The sequence below is a fragment of the Rhipicephalus sanguineus genome, chromosome 1 (assembly GCF_013339695.2).
Source record: "Rhipicephalus sanguineus isolate Rsan-2018 chromosome 1, BIME_Rsan_1.4, whole genome shotgun sequence".
NCBI lineage: Eukaryota > Metazoa > Arthropoda > Arachnida > Ixodida > Ixodidae > Rhipicephalus > Rhipicephalus sanguineus.
In genome coordinates this window covers 150803015-150822270 of record NC_051176.1, presented here as the reverse complement: position 1 = coordinate 150822270, position 19256 = coordinate 150803015, and the positions used below count along the sequence as shown (strand labels likewise).

General features: G+C 42.2%; 1 protein-coding gene across 1 annotated transcript in view; it reads right to left on the bottom strand.

Moving 5' to 3' along the window:
• Positions 1-1534: 1534 nt before the first annotated feature.
• LOC119400229 (flotillin-1) overlaps positions 1535-19256 on the bottom strand; it is a 48105-nt gene continuing 30383 nt past the window's right edge. The window contains exons 10-11 of the mRNA XM_037667239.2: positions 12753-12959; positions 1535-7467 (exon numbers count right to left, since the gene is read on the bottom strand). Coding sequence (XP_037523167.1) covers positions 7438-7467; positions 12753-12959 — 237 coding nt within the window. The 3' untranslated portion in view covers positions 1535-7437. The remainder of the gene's footprint in view (positions 7468-12752; positions 12960-19256) is intronic.

Below are 19256 nucleotides of genomic sequence, written 5' to 3'. Positions count from 1 at the left end.
CTCTTTTTTTCGCTTAACCTGAAAACTCCTTTTGTATTAATGTTCTCAACTTCCTTCAATAAAAATATTCTTCGAGATATGTGCAACCTCGACAATGTGTAACTGCGAAGATATGCACTGTTACGCAGCAGTGACAACACAATTTGTGCTTGAACTTTGCGAGAAGTGGCAGGCTGCAATTCATTTGTGCATATGAAATGACAACATATTCAGTGGGCAGCTGTGAAACTTGCAAGATTTTATTTGTATGTAAACTCAGTGGGTCTGCAATGGGAATGCTCTTGTACCACAGTGTTTGGTGGCAACATCTTCATTAGAGCTGTGGTTGAAGACTCGTTGAAGACTCGTGCAATCTGGCACAAACCACGAGTAGGTGTGTTCAGACAAGGACTGACTTGAGGGTGCCCAGCTATTTTTAGTTCTAATTAAATTTTTGTACGAGCTGGGAAAATGCCTCATAGAAAGGAATCAACCTATGTTTTGCAAGTTGCAAGTATTAGCATGGATTTTACCAAAAAAAATATTTCACTATCGATGACAAAAACCACCTTTGCAATTTACAGATTTCACAACTTTGGAGGCCCAACAATCTAAAATTAGTAATGCATTGTAGCCACCAAAATTTGTTTTCTGTAAATCCACACCAATACTACCAGTGGCCCGTGGAAAGTTCATGTCACTTACAGCACATTTTTGAAAAGTTGCCAAACTAATTCCTGAACAACTGCCTCAGGCCGACCCCAATATTAAGGGGTATTTTTTTTTGCCATTTTAGCGAACACGATGAGGCTGAAAATATTTCTCACAAATCTTCAAAAGCTTTTCCTAATTAAGAAAAAAAGTATGCAACAGCACCACATTTATTTCATTATAAAATCCCCAAAATACCACAATTGTAAATATAGTGAAGTTTGCAACATTTTAGAAATGTTTGTGAAAAAAATCGTGGATTTTTATGAAGATATTCATGAATGCCCAGCCTTGACTGCTATAGTGCTGGAAAAACTTGCATTATTTTGTTTTAGACGAGAGAATTTAGCCATATAAGACCCATGTATGGTAAGCCCTGCGACGTGTGGCATTCTTATAAAATATCGCAGCATACTTAATTCTTAGCTTGTATTTTTTGGTTGTAGTAAAGAATGGCGACTTTTATTGGATCCTTTTTGCCCTTTCAAGTTACAAGAGGGCTGAGCTTGAATTTTCAGGGCTTCTGTATCCATATCACTACTACAGTTCATTAAAATAGCAGGTCATGTACAGCAAGTTTTTTTTTAAGTAATGCTAGTCAGGGGAACATATTTTGGGCAATAATTGCACTCGCTATTTGACGTGCTCTCTCTCAATAAAAATGATGTGCCAGCCTAGTGGAACAAGGCAATGATGCCATGACAATGAATGAATGAGCAGGGCATGTTCACATGACATTGGCAATATGGGTCCTGAATATTTTTCAAGTTACACCCTTATATAAGGCACAGAAATGCTTGCTGTAGCTAACTGGACTGACAGTACAGGACAGTACATGGTTCCGACAGCCTTTGTAAATATTTTTATTTCTCACAAGACGTACAGCACCAGCCGACAAAATAAAACCAAGGGGTCAATACACAGAGCGCTAGGCTAAAGGCTATTGCTACCATGCACATAAAATACCTACTATATGCATAAGCTAACATCTGGACGTTACCAGTGTTTGCACCGTCTTTGACTGGCTGCAAACATGCAACAACCAAGCCATATAAAAGAAAAAAGCACATCCGACAGACTGGAACATCATAAAAATACTTTTTTTTTCCCCCCCATGTTTATTAATAAAAGGAACAGGGGACAGGACAGTCAACAAGTTTACCAATAGTATTGAGACTATGTTCTACAACTTTTTCTGGAAGGATGGACGTTTTTCTGCTTCAAGAGCAGAGTACACATACGGCAGACAGTCATAAGCACTGCCAGACAGTCGCAAGTGAAAAATGCAGGCTGAATGCTGATGAACACATTTCTCCTGGCTAGAAACTCAACTTTCCCACTCACAGTAGTAGTTCAGAGCAACACATTCCATCCCTCATTACTGCCAGCTGTAAGCATGCAATTATGCTTCTGTGGCACCACAGAGCTGCCAACTATGACATTTTCACAAGTCACTGCTCAATGGAGAAACCTTCGAGAGAGTTAGAAAAGCCACACAAGAGAAGTTAAGCCTAGCCCCAATTGCTCACTGTACATAAGTACACTAGGTATACTTTTGCAAGATTTCTTGTGACTAGCACTGGATATGTCAACATCTATGGTCTGCAGAGTTTCTGGCACCGTGCCACACACACACACTCAGCAGTGTGCCAGAAATGCTGTTGCCCATAGATGCAATGCATCAAGTGCTAGTCAAATCGCAAAAGTGTTCCTGAAAATGAACCAAAAGTGCCCCACACTTGCACATTGTGCTTACTGCTACTCTATTCAGCCTCATTAAAAAAACTGTGAGCTGTTAAGCTTGTGCACATGAATCCTCAGTGTCCGTTCACATCAGTCTGCATTAATCACATAGTGTACATTTTGCAATGTACTAGTCTATACAGCTTAAGTAGCAATGGCAGTGGTAAACAGTATCTTGTACCACTCGAAGATCCCCTCAGGTGTGCTTCTTACTCTCTAGAGAACAAATCACGATTTGTTAACTGGATTCTAGCAGCAGCGCAGCATTTTGATCTTATAAGGTTTTCATGTGCTGAACAAGTTTGTCCAGTCTAATTTTGCAAGGAACTTTTTCAAGGAAAATTGCACAACAAGCCTATTACTTGATGTACAAGTTTTGAAGAGCATAACTTCGCTAATTATTCTTTTAAACCAACTTCGAGAAGGAGCTGTATTTCTTATAGTCTTAACATATACATGTACTACTTCAGAATTCCCCCCCCCAAACAAAAAATTATGCATACAATTTTACAGCTGGGTAGGTGACACTACTGGACCTTTCACATTTTAACTGTACCTTTTGAACAATGAACTCCATACCGTGCTGAATGCTGAAGTTCCTGCCACTACAGATTGACAGCAATTTTTTTTTTTTTTTGGGGGGGGGGGGGGGGGGACCTGTATTTAATATTTTAGGACTACAAACAATTCTTAAGACTCAAAATTTTTTGTTGCATGAAGGCTTTGAAGATTGGAACACGTGGCTCTTAAGCTTGGCTCTACAAGCGAAAATTGCGCTGCAAGGACATACTATACGACGTGCTATGAAGCATCAGCCCACTATGGAAATATAATTGCAACCTCCAGGCTTCATACTGCAAATGCGAAGAATTCCAACGCTGATAGATCAGCCAAGTTTATACCCAACAAATGTGTACCTATTTGTGCATCACTCGAACTGGGGTGTACAGAACTAGCAATTTTCTTGGGCCAAAAAACTGGTTATGAATTTATTCCTTCCATCTATCACCAAAAGATAAAGAATGTTGGGAAGAACCTGGCTGAATGTGGTAGTGACAGCTTTACATAAATCATATTGTGGAACTTCTGGGAAACAGACTGCAGGCTGTTTTGCAGCTATGGCAGTTTATCTCCAGCAGTGGTAAACTGTACCACCCAGCTGCTAACAAAAAGCACATACAAAGAGAAGGACCTAGAGGTGAAGCTGCAGTTGCTGCCAGCTGCTTGCTGCGCTGTTAATGTATTCTCAGCACATGAAAATCTTGTTTCCAGCTAGGCAATTCAAAACATCTGTAAGTGCAGCCCAAATATTTTGCACAATCGCTGTTGTAACAGCATGTTACGCAAGTGTAGGGTCTCAATTTTGAAGAGCTTTTAAAGCAACCAAGGCCTTTATATAAGCTTGGACACTCATATGCACATGCAGTGTAACACACTCCAGTACAACGAGCAGACTTTACTCAGAAGAGAAATAAAATGCAATGAAGAGGCTGTTACAATAAAGCACAGGACAGGCATATACTCTTCAGATTTCAAATCGCTCAAATACGACGTACTTAAACGCAGCGCACAGTGGCTTCACAAAGGTTACATGGCAGGGCTGGTAATTTGTAGAGCAGCGAGAATGTGCCATGAAGTACGCAACTGTATTGGCTTCAGTTAGGCACAGCTATGAAAATTGAACTAAAAAGGAAAGGGAAATGTTCTTCATAGTGTTACACTAACCACAAGACACAAATGTACAAGATTTATTCCATGTGGTGGACATTTTCCTAGTAGCCACACAGTACTAAAACAGGGCCTTTTCCTTCATTTAAAATGTCATTAAGTAGTTAACACTGTGGAATGTGAAACATAAGATGCGTGCAGTCCACTGTGGCTGAAGCATGCGTCATCACAGAGGCGCCAACAACACGACAATAGAGAGTGCCGAGAGAAGTTCCTAGTAAGCCAAGATGCGATGTCAGATCAGTTTTGCAGGCAGTGACATAATTGAAAAAGTTGTAGTTGCCGTAGAAAATCTGCTTCATTAGGCTGGCTTAAAGAAGCTGTGAATTGTGCACATACAGCCAACTCTGCTGCCACTGCACTCTTAAAAGTGGGAGGCAAATGATTTTGCATGTAATACACAAACATCTTGCTACAACAATGGATGGCATCCATAAAATTGAGCAGGCAAAACTTGTCCAAAGCTGTACATGCTGTTAACACCAAGCTGCTACAGCAGTTTGGCATGCCAAGGGTGCAAGTAACAGTCTCTTTCACTGCAGCTTTAATGAATTTTAAGCCTATGGAGAGACAGGTGCCATATGCTATCAAGTACACAATAACAGAAAATGTCTTCAACCATTTATGCTAAATGTGTACTCAAAAATATTCAGAAAGCACCTTTGTGCATTCTACAACAATGAACCAAATCTAATATACTGGATACCAGCAAACTGATAATAGCTGAAGCTAATGATTGGAACTACTGTAAGACATAACAGCTTCAAAGTGTCAGCTTCGTTGCAGCACATATGAATGTGCAAAAAGACTGCTTTTGTTACATTGAAGCTATTGTTTCCTACAATAAGCACCAACTTGACCAACAATGCACATCACTGGAATCATGCAATACGTTTTTAAGCATTCGCATTCAGTACAAGAGTATGTCAAATAAAAGAATAGCACTACGGAGCTGGTTCCTAAATAGTGCTGAAATGATTATAAGGACTTGTCACCAGTCTGTGTTTGCATGTCACTGGAACAATGAATCCACTGGCAGGAGACGAACAGGACATTTTTCATCCTTTATATTTGGCAGAGCAAGCACTTCACATCAACCACAGTGCAAATGCATATGGCGCAGTTAGCATGCATGACAATGCAACACACACACACACCTTTCATACAAAACAGGTCACCTTTTAATATTAAAACTTGACACACAATAACATTCTTAGCTGAGTAATAACGAAAAGGGAACACAACATAAAAGCTTTATCACAACAGAGGAAAGAAACAAAGGGAAGACAAGAAGGAACGTTCTATACAATTACATACTCCTAAAGATATTGTTGTAAACATAAGATAATATCTGGGGTTTAACGTCCCAAAACCACGATACGATTATGAGGGATGCTGTAGTGGAGGGCTCCGGAAATTTCGACCATCTGGGGTTCTTTAACGTGCACCTAAATCTAAGCACACAGGCCACAAGCGTTTTCACCTCCACTGAAAATGCAGCCGCCACGGCCGGGATGTTGTAAACACAAGATAAAGTACAGATAAGTTGTAGAGTCCATTATGGTAATTCTTGCTATGAAGATTCCAAGGGCAGAGCCTTCACACATCCTCTAAATATGTGCGTTTTCTTCAAGTGGCACACAGCATGTGGTCAACACAAATGCTCAGTGGCAATGTCATAAAATGAACTCAAACTTGAATACATTAAGATGCGTAAGGCGATCATTAGAGGATTTTCTTTCAGTGTGCAGACTTCTTGTGCGGTTACCTTTCAATGGACTCTAAAGGAGTTTGTTCCTCAAAGAACAAACAAGCAGAAAAACCTTTATTCAATCCCACCAAGAACTTAGAAGCATAGTGACTGGTGAGCTCTTTCAGTAGTTTTTAGGAAGCTGTATCCTTACTTTTCATCTCATTTGAATGATTTTCTTAAGGGCTACATAAGGCTGGAAATCACTGAAACATCAGCTACTTCATTAAATTTACCTGAATCACCCTTCTAGAACATCTGCACAGGACACTCATGGTACTTGAAGAGCAGCACGAAAGACATGCGTTGTATCTCTCTTCTTCTTCGGTCCAGTCTTTTGTGCCATTGTTCAAGTACCATGCATTTCAACCAACTCACCCAGTCTGCCATCCTACAGCACAGGACACATTAACGAACTGCACAGGTTTCTGTTACAAGATACAAAAGTGTGCAAAAAGCTTGGCGGCCATTGTAACAAAAAGGAAAAAAACGAACTCCACATTTCTTGCTTTATTTTGCCCCTTTTTTAAAAAGCAGTGCAAAGAGTATCATTACATAAACTTTCTGCTTGCAGTACCATGAGCCAGATGTACATGGTTACATGCTGTCTTATATACAATTCAAGCTGTAGCATGCACATTATGAAAGCTGCCACTGACATGCGCTTACGGTTAAAGTGATTTCCCACAAAAAAGAACACAAAACTAAATCTTTCAATAAAACAAACTTCAAAGCAGATACGACTAGGTGGGATACGCCACAGCTTCTCTAGCAATCACGGCATAAGACCATGACATATGCTAGCTCGTGACACTGATTGTGCATTTCTTTTTGAAGCATGCATTGAGATTACGGCTGCTGCTCTTACTGGCAGATACATTTAGCTGTGAATAACTCAGCTGTAAGAGACGCACTTTAACAAATTACACTGCCATACTGCAAGACTTTGCAAGCAGAACTTTTGGAACTCAGCAATAGGTATAAAAATAGCAAAAAAAAGGGATAAAACTGTTTCATGTAAATAATATATATAGTTACTGTGACGCCGTAAAAGTTTTTTTTTTTTTTGGCAAAAGACACTGTCACTACACACTTTTAAAACATTAAATGTGCAACCATTCATTTAACTTATACTGAAGCAGTCCAGCTGACATGGCTACACTTTTAAATGCAAGCTAAAGAAAAGTTTACAAATGAGTTTGTAAACTATGACAAAAAGAAAAGTTTCGCTTTGTAGGCTCTTTCAAAACTTTCTCGCAGATGACAAAAGATATTATACCACACAAATAACTTGTAAAACTGTTCAATGTCTGAACACAAGCTTACAATAATACTAATGATTAAAAAAAAGGAGAAAGCATGACCTATCTTTCAATCCATGTGCACCATTATTAAACGAGCAGAAACAGGCAAAGTGCGCAACCTCAAGGTGCTGCTTAACAGGCTAACATCACAAAGTGCACGACTTAGATTGGCCAGCGCAAAACAGTCTTCAATAGTCATCAGCTGAAGCAGGTGGCACCTCTTCACATGGCAGCTTGGGCAGTCTTGGTGTTCTGAAGCAAACAAAATTAAAAGATACAAGAACAATTTAGAAGAGGAACCAAAGCTCATGTGATATTAGCACAATTTCAAAGTAATGATGAGCCTGCTTCAGTGGCATCCCCAAATTTTTTTATTAACTACTGTGAAGACTGCATCTGAGCAGGTTGGTTGGCATAACATTTTCCAATTAATGGTTTAAAACACCTGCAAAGCATGTTTATAGAGACTGCGAGCAGGCCACAACGTGCAGGCAAGAGAGAAGCGAGTGCTCTGCCGAACCAGTTTCTCCTCGCTGTCTCCACCCGCCACCATGGTGAGGAGAGGGGAAAAGCAAAGAGGCTGAAGCAAATAAATACCAAAATTCAGTTGACAGTTGGAATTCATACCACTGATTCCTTTTTCTCCTCCACACGTAGTACTAGGATCCTGACATGTCTATAGGGCCAATGAAACACAGTCAACTAACCAGCACCTGCAGGTGCACTGGCTCTGCATAAATGAACGTGACATGACCATCAAAATGTTCATTCAGGCTATGGCCACTGGTAGGTGAAGCTCCAACTTACTCGTAAAAAAATATGTTTGCCTAGGGCTCACTAACTCAGATGCGCTCAGATGTGCGATCAGGCCCAGCATGGCTCGTTTCGAATCAGATTTTTACCCCTTCTGGATCACTGAATCAGTGCCTCATTCAGACTTGTGAAATAATTAGGCTCAATCTACTGTGACTCAAACCTTGATACTCGCTATATTCAGTATTCATTGTGAACATATACACAAATATTACACAGCTGAGCTGCCACTGAGTAGCCAGCAAAGGATCGCCTGTGGATTTTGATGGCCCATCAACATCTTTCCACGCAAATATGAGGCATGGAAGCAATAAATTATAGACACACACACACACAAACACACACACACACACACACACACACACTGCAACGTGACAAATACACAACTGTGCGATCAGTGCTGTCAAGTGGGGCCAGCACATCGGACTGCAAACTGCAGTCCAAATCAAGAATTTGCGGCCACCAGACTTTTCCCAACACAGAGGGGACTGCATAAGAGTTTGTACTCTGCTTCTGCAGTCATTTGTCTAGCTTGTGCACTTGATGTCATGCTTGATCACTGAAAGGGTCTCGAAGTGCAAGCATATTCACAGTCCGCTTCCTAAAACAGCTTGTCACCAACTGCTTAGTAAGCCACACCGTGCTGCACGGCCCAGCCAGTGACCCTTTGTCAAGCATCAAGGTGCAAAGTTCCCGTCTTATACCTAGTTGGCATGGTGGCAACTCTGTTCATAGTCGCCATGTCTCTGGCACAGCATGCAGTTTATGCATGAGACACTGTGCAGTGTCCAAAATTTATTGCCATTATACATTGGCGCTGTTGACGACAGTGCCACAGACCAAGAACCAAGTGCTGATAGTCACAAGGATCTAATAATTGCAGAAATTTTATGTGTCAAAACCACAATGTGATAATGAGGCATATTACAGTAAGGGACGCCAGATTAATTTCAACCATCTGGGGTTCCTTAATGTGCACCTAACTCTAAGTACAGGGGCATTTGTGAATTTCACAACCATCAAAATATGGCTGCTGTGGCTGAGAATCGAACCCACGTCCTTAAGCTTAGCAGCTCAGCACGTTACCGACTAAGCTAACGTGCCGGTGAAACATTTTCCTTTAACTACAGAATATATGAAATTAGCATGTGTGAAGCATGTTAAATACTTAGGTGTTAATATATCAGAAAATCTTGGCCAGAAGACACAAATTAGCTTAAGCAGCAAAGCAGAAAAAGTGTTTTTCCAAAGGTTAAAATATGCATCCACTCAAATCAAATTGACAGCACATTTAATCCTCCACGAGCCTGCATTACAAAATACAGGCATTGTATGGAACTACAAAGCAAATTTCAGATTGACAAGCTACAAAAGGTACAAAGGAGACGAGCAAGATCTTTTTTATCGAGGAACAAGCTTTCAGACGAGTTGTTGCTCAGTTATTTTTCTATTTGTAAACAGCCAAGTGTTGTTTCCACTAAACTTGCCCTCATATACGTACTGAGTATTTGATGCATATTTTGTCTGCACTTCTTCGAGCTCCTTTGTATAACAAAAACTTATGCTGTATGACATCAAAAACTTGTGCACTGTATGCGGACTTTGCAAGGGGAAAGAAGCCTGCGAATGATTAGTGACCATACTCTATATGAGGGGTTCTAAAAGTTTGTTCTACGGAACTAAGGGGTTCACAAAGGGACTTTTAAAGTTCCATGAGTGGTCAGAATGAATGTGACCCAATCATGTCTTACTCCCATTAATGCACAATTTATTTACTTTAAACAAGAACATTTATATTGCATTTTGAATTTAATGAAGCTGTCACATGCTGTATCTGCGCATTAGGAGTCTGTGAGCAGTGGGAGACCCATGCGGAAGAAATGGTAAGACTTGTCATACAGGTTTGCCAGGTTTAGCTACTTCGCACCGAATTGACTACTTTTTCAGGCTGTTGGCAGGAAATATTTTGCCTTGGCTACTTGGCTACTTTTGAAATACCTAACCTATCGTAACAATTGGATAGAAATATGTGTAGCTCATAATGTAGCAATTTTAGCAAATATTTAGCCACCAAGACACCACGGCACTTGAAATCTTTTCAAGCATGTGCGTCATCATCAGCAATCCAATGCGGATGCTTTCATTCCATCCACATGATCCAAAGTTTTATGCGGGTTACTCCAGCTGGAATGGGACCTATGGGGTCTACAATTGGAAAGGATCAGATTTCTGGATGAGGATACACCACTACAAAGATTCGTCCAGCAGAAACCCTATAGTACATGTTGCAGACGGAGCAGAAAAGCTGCTTGTCCTGCCTCGTGATTCTTGCCGTCTTCTTGTCCTCCGGAGAGTTCGTTTCGTCCCCTTTCTTGTCCTCGGCATCTGTTCCCTCTTTCAAACTCAGTTGTCCTTCAGACACCCAATGATCTAGGTGTATTCCTCCCTATTCCTCTTTGATGCCTGCCAGCCCACTTCAATTACTTGGGCTCAGTCTCCCTGTTTATATCTTCTTGCATGCCCAACTCTTTGTTGCCGCTGTCTGCGTCCTTTCCATCGGCATTCCTGTACGCAGTGTCCTTCCTGTCAGTGTCGCACTTTTGATTGGCACCCTCGCTGGCTTATTCATGTTCCAGACATCGCAAGGCTTCGCTTGTCTTTGTCAAGCAGCCTGGGCACCTTAGCCCCCCTCTGGTTGCTCACGTCATCCTCTGCTGGCCGCTTTCGTTTTTCCCGCTTTGTCTTTTGACTCGGGAGGTGTGACTGAACACATCTCGATCGAGCCGTCTGCATCGCCGCCCACCGCCACCCCTGCACTCCGCGGCCTTTGAGTGCGAACCATTGCCTTTGGGCTGGAGTTAAAAGCCTTGTGAGCAGAGTCGAGCAGTTATCACTCTCTCGACATGTGCTAGCTATTTTATTGTTGGCTTACCTTAGACCGTGCACAATTCTCCACCGCTAAGTTTCTATTTGTATTTGTTGCTTACGATACCTCTGTGAATCTGACATTGTCAGTCAATGACTCGTCCCTGTCCCCCCCCCCCCCACTGGCCTGAACATGCCATGGTCACAATTCAACGCAAACCGCATAGGGGGTCACAGCTCTACTTGTTAGGGCTGCTGTGGAGGTCTGTCACTCCACAAGTGCAGTGCGACCCAGAGAAGGGTCAGGTCTGCATGTGCTGATTGGAGTTTAATTACCCCTATAACATGTGTATGTATTTTTTCCTCTTTCTGTTGCACCCGTCCTGCAAGTGCTCGAGAAGGGCTAGCAGTAGAGATAACTAAATAAATGATAGCAATAATAATAATAATAATAACAATTGTTGGGGTTTTACGTCCCAAAACCCGATATGATTATGATGGATGCCATAATCGAGGGCTATGGAAAATTCAACCACCTGGGGTCTTTAACATGCAACTAAATAAATTATTGAATATTACACAAATTCTGGGTGACATGACATGAGAATCAACCAAAAAGAAATATAGGAAACCAAACAAGCACGTCTAATTTGTTGACATACTGGATTCAACACAAATGGGTGATCAATTTTGTGGAAGTTTTATTAAAGAGGAGCCTTAAAGGGGTCATGAACCACTTTTCCAAGTAATGATCTAATGGCCTCAGTATCGGAGTGTACTGCCTCCCGCATCGATTGCCGCAAAAATTTCTCGAATCCGTCAAGAATCAGCGGAGTTACGGGGGTTGGCGCACGCTCCCAGCGCTTTCTCTCTTTTCTCGTGCCGGCGAGCGCACTGGAAGCTAGACAGGGAGGGATGGCATGGGGGAAAGAAGTTACGCCAGCGCGCGTCATGAAACGCGATCGCTCTCCCGCTGTGATTCGCTTGCGCGAGTGCGGCTACCGTGTACTGAGGAGTGCGGCGCCGGCAAGTGGTGGCACCCCGCGGCAAGAAGCGCATCTGATCCGAACGCCGCTCTCGATTTACGTCGGCTATCGGCCAATAAGCATGCTATGTCTCTTGCTACGTACAGCGGACAGACGCCCCGCCCACCGACGAGAGTGAGAACCGGCCTCTGTTTGAAAAGAGGGTGCCTGGGGAAACGGCAACTTCGCGCTCCGCTTGTGGCCATTACGCGGCGCGCACGACTGTAATATTTGGCAGAGCAGTTCATAGCCGTGTCAGCTTTCCGCAGGATGTGTTTTTTCAATCAGCCCAAGGGGTGCTTCATGACCCCTTTAAAACAATATGCGGTAAGCAATGATGCCATCGAGCTTCACTTTCCTTCGATGTTATCTCTAGAAACACAGTACAAGTTGTGAATCGGAGGACAATGTGACACAAGTTGACACAATGTGAAGACTCCCTGTAGGTCCACTGTGCTAAATTTCTTTGGTTGCAAGATACCGAGTTATGACATCGTGCTCTGAAGAAAAGGGGCATGACTACAGTCCGCTGCAGTGTATGTATACCAAATGAATACCTTCAGATGCTTGTTCCTTGGATTGGTGCTAAAGAAAGAAATGGGTCACAGTACTCAAATTATTGAAGCATTCATATTACTAAACAGATAATGTAATAGCATACTGGACAGGACACATGGAAGAAAGGAACAAAGTGTTGTTCTTTCTGCTTGTGCTGTATCATCTTAGATAAATTGTATCAAGCAGACCAAGTTAGCAGTCTTTTGCATTACTCACAGGTCCCCTAATTCACACAAATTTGTCAGCATGAGAGGTAAACACAGGCATGAGACTCACCCAGGCAGCTGCTGAGGCAAGATTTCGGTCCTTGCCACAGACCGAGCCCACATTGACGCCTGTCAGTTGGTGAACCATGCTGGTAGTCTTGGTGATGATGTCGATCACCTCACCCGTCAGCTTGCCTGCTCCAACCTCACCTTTACCAGAGGACACCATCACAATGCGCTTGCACTGGGAGATGGGTGCTGCAACCTCTGCTGCCACCTGCCGCACAAGAATCAGTTGAGCCATACATGGATGACAAGTTTTTCTGCACATGTGGGCAGTACTGTCCGCAAACAAAGTCTTTTGTAAAAGGCAACTTTAGATGTTAAAAGTGAATAGACTCAATGGAAGGGTTTTTATAGGTAAAGATCATATCCTTCCTTCATTGCCAAAATGACAATTTGATGGGAACTGCTGGAAGCTAATCATACTAAGAAAGGGCATGGAGTGTATAAACAACACATCAATTTTGCTCTTTGGTAGCAAGTTCCCCTATGTTGACATGAAATGGTGTTGGCATGGCGATGCATGTGTGAGTGTTCAACTGCCTTCCTGCTGCAATTTCGAACCAAAATATATTGGTTGAAGTTGGTGCTTGCCCTGTATGTTGCCTTCTTCTGCCTCTGTACTTTTGTTTCTTCAATGCGCTACAATGCCTTATGTCTACCAAATTATGTCTGCTTGCAGGATGGAATGGCATAAGCCACTGTTCGGATACAAAGCTCCAGACAATTTCCACAACAGAGCCTAAATTGACAGCATTGTAGAACCGCAGCAAAGTCGCTTTCTCAATCTGCACTTCTCGACAATGCGTGGCGCACATTAGGCTGCTCAAGAGGTGAATGTGTTGACCTAGGCTTTGACCATAAAATTTTAAATAGATACAGTCGAACCCACTTATAATAACACCGGTTTTAGCAATATATTGCTTAGAACAATAAGCACCTGCTGCACCATGAAATTTTGCATGTTCTTTATGTTGAAATAAACCACTTACAACAATGCCCCCACGCCACATTATCGGTTATATCAATGAATTCTGGCTGCTGGGCATCCGTACCGAAAGGTATTGGAACACAATATCCCTGAAAAGCAAGCATAAAACGAGAAATTCAAGCTGCTGCACATCCAACCACCACCCCAATGGCCACAGTGTGCTCATAAAATAGGACCTGTGTTGTCTTCTCTGTATTGCCAGCCATGTGTACCTCTCCCATTGCCATTCCACCTCTCTGAACATGAATAGGCTACTCCATGCCACGTCAAGGTGGTATTGACAGTAGCCCGTTCGAACTCCCGGTATGCTTCACTGCATAGAGTTTTGGGATTGCGGCAAAGCTGACTTTTGAAATCCGCTCCAGCTGCAAGTGGATTGACTCGCGACAGCGCCAGTTCAAGCTTGAGAGATGATCGATGTGGCAGTGGGTTCAGTTACTGTAGTTTCGGATATGCAATTTGAGCAAAAAGCCTGAAAAAGGAGACTTCAAAGAGTTTCAGCATCTGAAATTTCAGACTGGGTTCAATTGTATTGCAATTATGCACAATCAAAAAATAAAACCTGAACAAATTTCCTACAATGCACACATTGTAAAAACAGTGCAATTAGTTGTACCACTTGAATTCATTTGTTAAAATAGCCTAAATACTTAACATTTTGTATGGCCTTTTTCCGCATATGACAAATTGGTCAGCAACGGTACAGTACTTACTTACTCCGCGTTTTTTTTTAGCTGCTCAAAAAGCAAGAAAGGCTGCATTGCTTTTACAGCATGAAGCATGTTAAATCAATGCACGGGCACATTCTCATGCATGGCACGTATAACATTTTGTACACTAAGTCTGACATGCCACATTAGTACACCACATCATGGAAATAAATGGCAACCTGTACGACTGTCAAAGAAGTACCATGGATGACACACTGCATTTACATATGGCACTAAAATATAAGAAAGACCGTTTACCCCTATCAGTACATCTGCGGTGTGGATACATTTGTCAGGATGCGTGTATGCGCAGAAGTAGACTTTAAGGCGCGAGTTCCAAACCAACACTGGTTTATTTTCGTTCTCTTTTACAGGTCCCCTTACCACCGTTGAAGTGGTTCTGGCCGGTTCCGGTTCCGCCAGAGTGCGTGCCATCTCGTGGCCACTACACATTTTAACATCTGGACACCAAGAATTTTGTAGCATTAAATGAACGTGTAATGTAAGAAGGCCATGTCCTTCTGACATTGTTAGCAGAGATGCCGGGCATGATTTAGATCCTCCAATTCAGCCTTCCTCCAATCATTTGATTATTGGTGCATCCTTTCTTTATGGATATGTGTAGGCTTGTGCGAATAGTAAATTTTAGGTTCGAAGTGAATTTGAAGTGAATAGTGATTTGGTCAAATAATTTCTAATTGAATTCAAATAGTATATATCAGATATTATAAAGGAAAAATGAGCATACTTGTCATGACCCAACTAACCTGCACAATATTTTTTAAAACTGAAACAACGCATGTGTACATATGTCATTCCTTTTGGTTCAAAAGGAAGTGGAAGCAACTTTGAATAGTAGCAGGATTTGACTTTTGGTAGAATGCAAGTGATAACCTGTAAAATATGTTAAGTTTTAAAATTTACTGCACTTACAGCATATAAGCCGGTATAATGAGCTTTTAAACTTAAAAAATGATGAATTGATGTGAGGGTAATTTGTTCATTTAACCTTAAAGTGATGCTTCGCGCCAGTGCAGATTTCCCCTGGATAGGTGTATTCACGGTATAGCACTCCTCCACTGCAGCGAAACCGCCTTTACAGGGGTTACATGCGGTTCATGTATGTCTACTCGTTCATTTCGAATACTTCAAAATTTAGAATAATTTAAATTTGTTTCGAAGCGAATTCAAATACTGTAATATTCGTTCGAATATTCGAACTGACTGAGCCTAGTTATGTGCCATGTTTGAGGCTCTTTATCATTTTCATGCAAATTTCCTTCATACCACTGATTTACGCTCCAATGAATGACAATTACATGCCAACACATAGTCAAGAACAGCTGCTAAGCAATGCATACAATGTCATCATTTGAAACAGTATATCCAGCGGCAGTCTTCGAAATGCATTTTGTGTATGTTGCACGTTTGAGGCTTAGCATCACTTTCATATATGCACACCTCTTTTGTGCTGCCAATGCCATTTTCACCTCTGGTTTTCATGACTATAGTAACAAGCAATTGCACACAAGCACACTGTAATCTTGTCGAGGAGAATTTTCATGCGATGCACATAATGTAATCCTCGTTCACAAGAGTACTGCTTGTTCTGGTCTCCAAAACATATGTCAGAGTGTGTGCAGTGTAAAGCCTTGCACCGATTTACTGGGTACAGCATGAAGCCTTGGTCAGTGATTATAGGGCTAGACTCCAAAATGAACATTTCTTCACTGGCATGGGTTCAAATCTAAGTGGAGGCAATTGTGGGTTTTCCTCACGCTGTAACAATGACAAAGTTGGGGTTGATGAGGTGACCCGAGGACAAAAATTGCACTTTAGGTCACATCACTGGTCACTGTCAGCACAACGAAATGGATGGATGAACAAGGAAAACCGAATTTCAAGCACTTAACTGCTGTTGCAGTAAACCTGGAAAGCAACATCTGCCCAACGCCAACAAGGAGTAAACAATGTCCTTGCAGTCATGGTACATGCACAAATCTGCTAGCAGTCTGTTTTAAGCAACAAAAGCTATTCCATAATGTTGAGCACTTCTCTGAAGATTCGCAGTACAATAAGACCAAATTTAACCCATATATGCCCAGTGTCCTACATATAGGACGCTTCTTTAATGCACTCTAACATCGCTATTTCTTTAGCTGATGACTAGGGCCACCTACAGCACATCAAGCAGGTCTCATTCTCAACGTGGGCAAGCCTAGACATTGCTTGCTTTTCATGCTGCCACGTGCCGACTGCTTTCTCCGGACAAGCGCCTGTTTTGTGTGAAAGACGTCATGGAGAGGAAGAAGTGCACGTGAAATGCAGACCGATTTCTCCGGGCAAATGCGTGCTTTGTATGAAATACGTGATGGAGAGGAAGAAGAGCAATGTCGGTGTGCACGCGAAATGTTTCAAGGCTTACCACACCCGCACCTAGCATCTCTAATGCCCAGCGTCCCATATTTATAGGACGGCTTGAAAAACAGTGCTGTGTTTACCTGGCAGTAAATAAAAAACTTGTGCGTTCTTTTGAGGGTAGAAGTACACTTCTTGTGAAAAAAAATATTTGTTTTGTCATTTTTTCTGAGTTTGAGCATATATGGGTTAACAACCATGACTATGTACTTTCACACAGGGTGGAGTACTGAATTGATCGAATCTATCTTCCCTGTCCCCTCGAACAAAATGATGAGAACTCAAAGAAGTGCAGCGAAATGTGGAAGCACTGGCTAAGCAGTGCCATCTCCCTGCCTCATATTCTACCACCAGGGGTGCAACAGCTGAAACAGGATTTGGAGCAATTTTTGGAGCAGCAAAATGTTGCTTTTGGAGCACAAAAATCCAAATTTGAAGAAGGTTACGAGAAAAAAAACTGAGTTTTTTAGCACGAAATCCCAAATTTGGAAAGGCTTACTTTTAGAAAACAAAACAAAAATACGTACAAACCATTCAACATCAGCTAACCACAATGCACGTGAACACGTGCACTATTTCAATAAAAGCAATGTGTTGAGCCACCTTACAGTGCGAACAATGACTAAGTCCATATTAGCATTTACAGGGCCTGTCAAATAATTCGACAGGCACTGCAAATGCTAATGTGGACCTGCGAACCTGGCAACCTCGAGATTCTGGAGATTCATAAAGCAGGAGCCAGTGGGGGTGGCAAAAAAAGAAAACTGGCGTGCATTTTTGTCTACTGTTTCTCAAGGGCGCAGAAACACCATACACAGCAGCTCCAAATGATTGCCAATAATTTTTAGACATCGGCAATCATACTAGTGGTCGTAATTACGCGGTACGTGTATGAATGAGTAATTCAGGAACAAAATGTGCTGTGTCCCTGACAGCTAGTACTAATAGCCCCTTCTAAATCTCAGTACGCTTTTCTGCAGGACACCAGTGTACTGCGGCAAAAGTGGCTTAAAAACGCATTCTGCATGCAATAAAACAAGCATCAGGTAATTTGAGGACCACGGTCCTTTTTTTTCTTGCGATAGTAATTATATGGACACTCAATGGGTTTTTGCCGTCATGTCCCGCATAAAGTCCGAATTGATAACATCCCCCCGCGCTTAGTATGTTCTACCGCGGTTAAAAGCGTGTGAGTGCGGGCGACGAATGCGGCTGAAGCAGAGATCAAACGAGCCAGCCCATCTCTGTTGCTCGGAGGGCGCATGCAATACCACCACTCCGCTCGAGAGGCCTGCCATCAAAGCAGAGAGAAAATGCCCCGCCCATCTTGAAGGGGAATGAAAAGACACAAGGGGGGTAGTCACTCGAGCAGCAACTTTGAACTTTGACTCAAAGGGCGCGCGCACTATCTCGGCAGCCATCAGCTGGCGGCTCGTACACCGTTTTACGTGCTGCGCTCTCAATGCAGAAACTGTGCAGAAAGAGCATCTTTCCCTGGAGCAGCAACATTCTCTTACACCAACGTTTTGTAGAGTTACGCGAGATTGGATACAAAAGAGTTTGCTGCCAGCCCCACTTCGTATAACATTACAATTTGCTGCTATCGCATTCAATGCTTCGCCCTTGCGGTGAAACTGACTTTTCTCTTTTCTTTCGTGGGAGGGGTTAGGATCTGCATTGGATGATGATGCCCACACTGCAGATGACCAACGCGGCGTCCATTTCTCGCTAAAATTTGCGCACCTGAAAATTTTGAAGCTGGTTGGGCATTTTGGCACAGCGTGGCGCAATTTCAACAAATTTCATGGTTATGGCTCAGCTTGGCGCAAAAATAAGGAATTGTATCAAATTGGCTCAAGCGGCGCAGCTGTTGCACCTCTGTACCACTGTTGCTGAAGTCCAATTTTCACATACACTAATTGATCGCTGTTGCTTAAAAAAAAAAGCCGTTCATTTTAATGTAAAAAGCAGGCTTAATCATTCAGGCTAGATTCTTTAGCTTGTGTATTACACATCATTTGTCTTACTCTGCTTCAGAAAGCGAACTTGGAACCCCTAGATCTGCGGCGATATCACGAGAGATTAAAATACATGTAGTTGCTCTATCACGATAAGCTTGGCATTGAATCAAGTGTGTTCATTGAAAAAGTCGCGTGACGACCCACGCAGGCGTATCATTAAAAAAGAACTAAAGGACTTTTCTTGTAGGACTAACACATACATGAGCTCTTTTTTTCCCCACGAACTGTACACAAGTGGAATTGCCTCCCTGGTGAGGTTGTGGATGCAGCAACAGTGCCCTCATTCTTATCGAAGCTAAAGAACCTGTAGCATGTCTTCTTACCATATCTTATTCTCTGTGTTTATGACGTTGGCGCAATTTTTCCTTTAG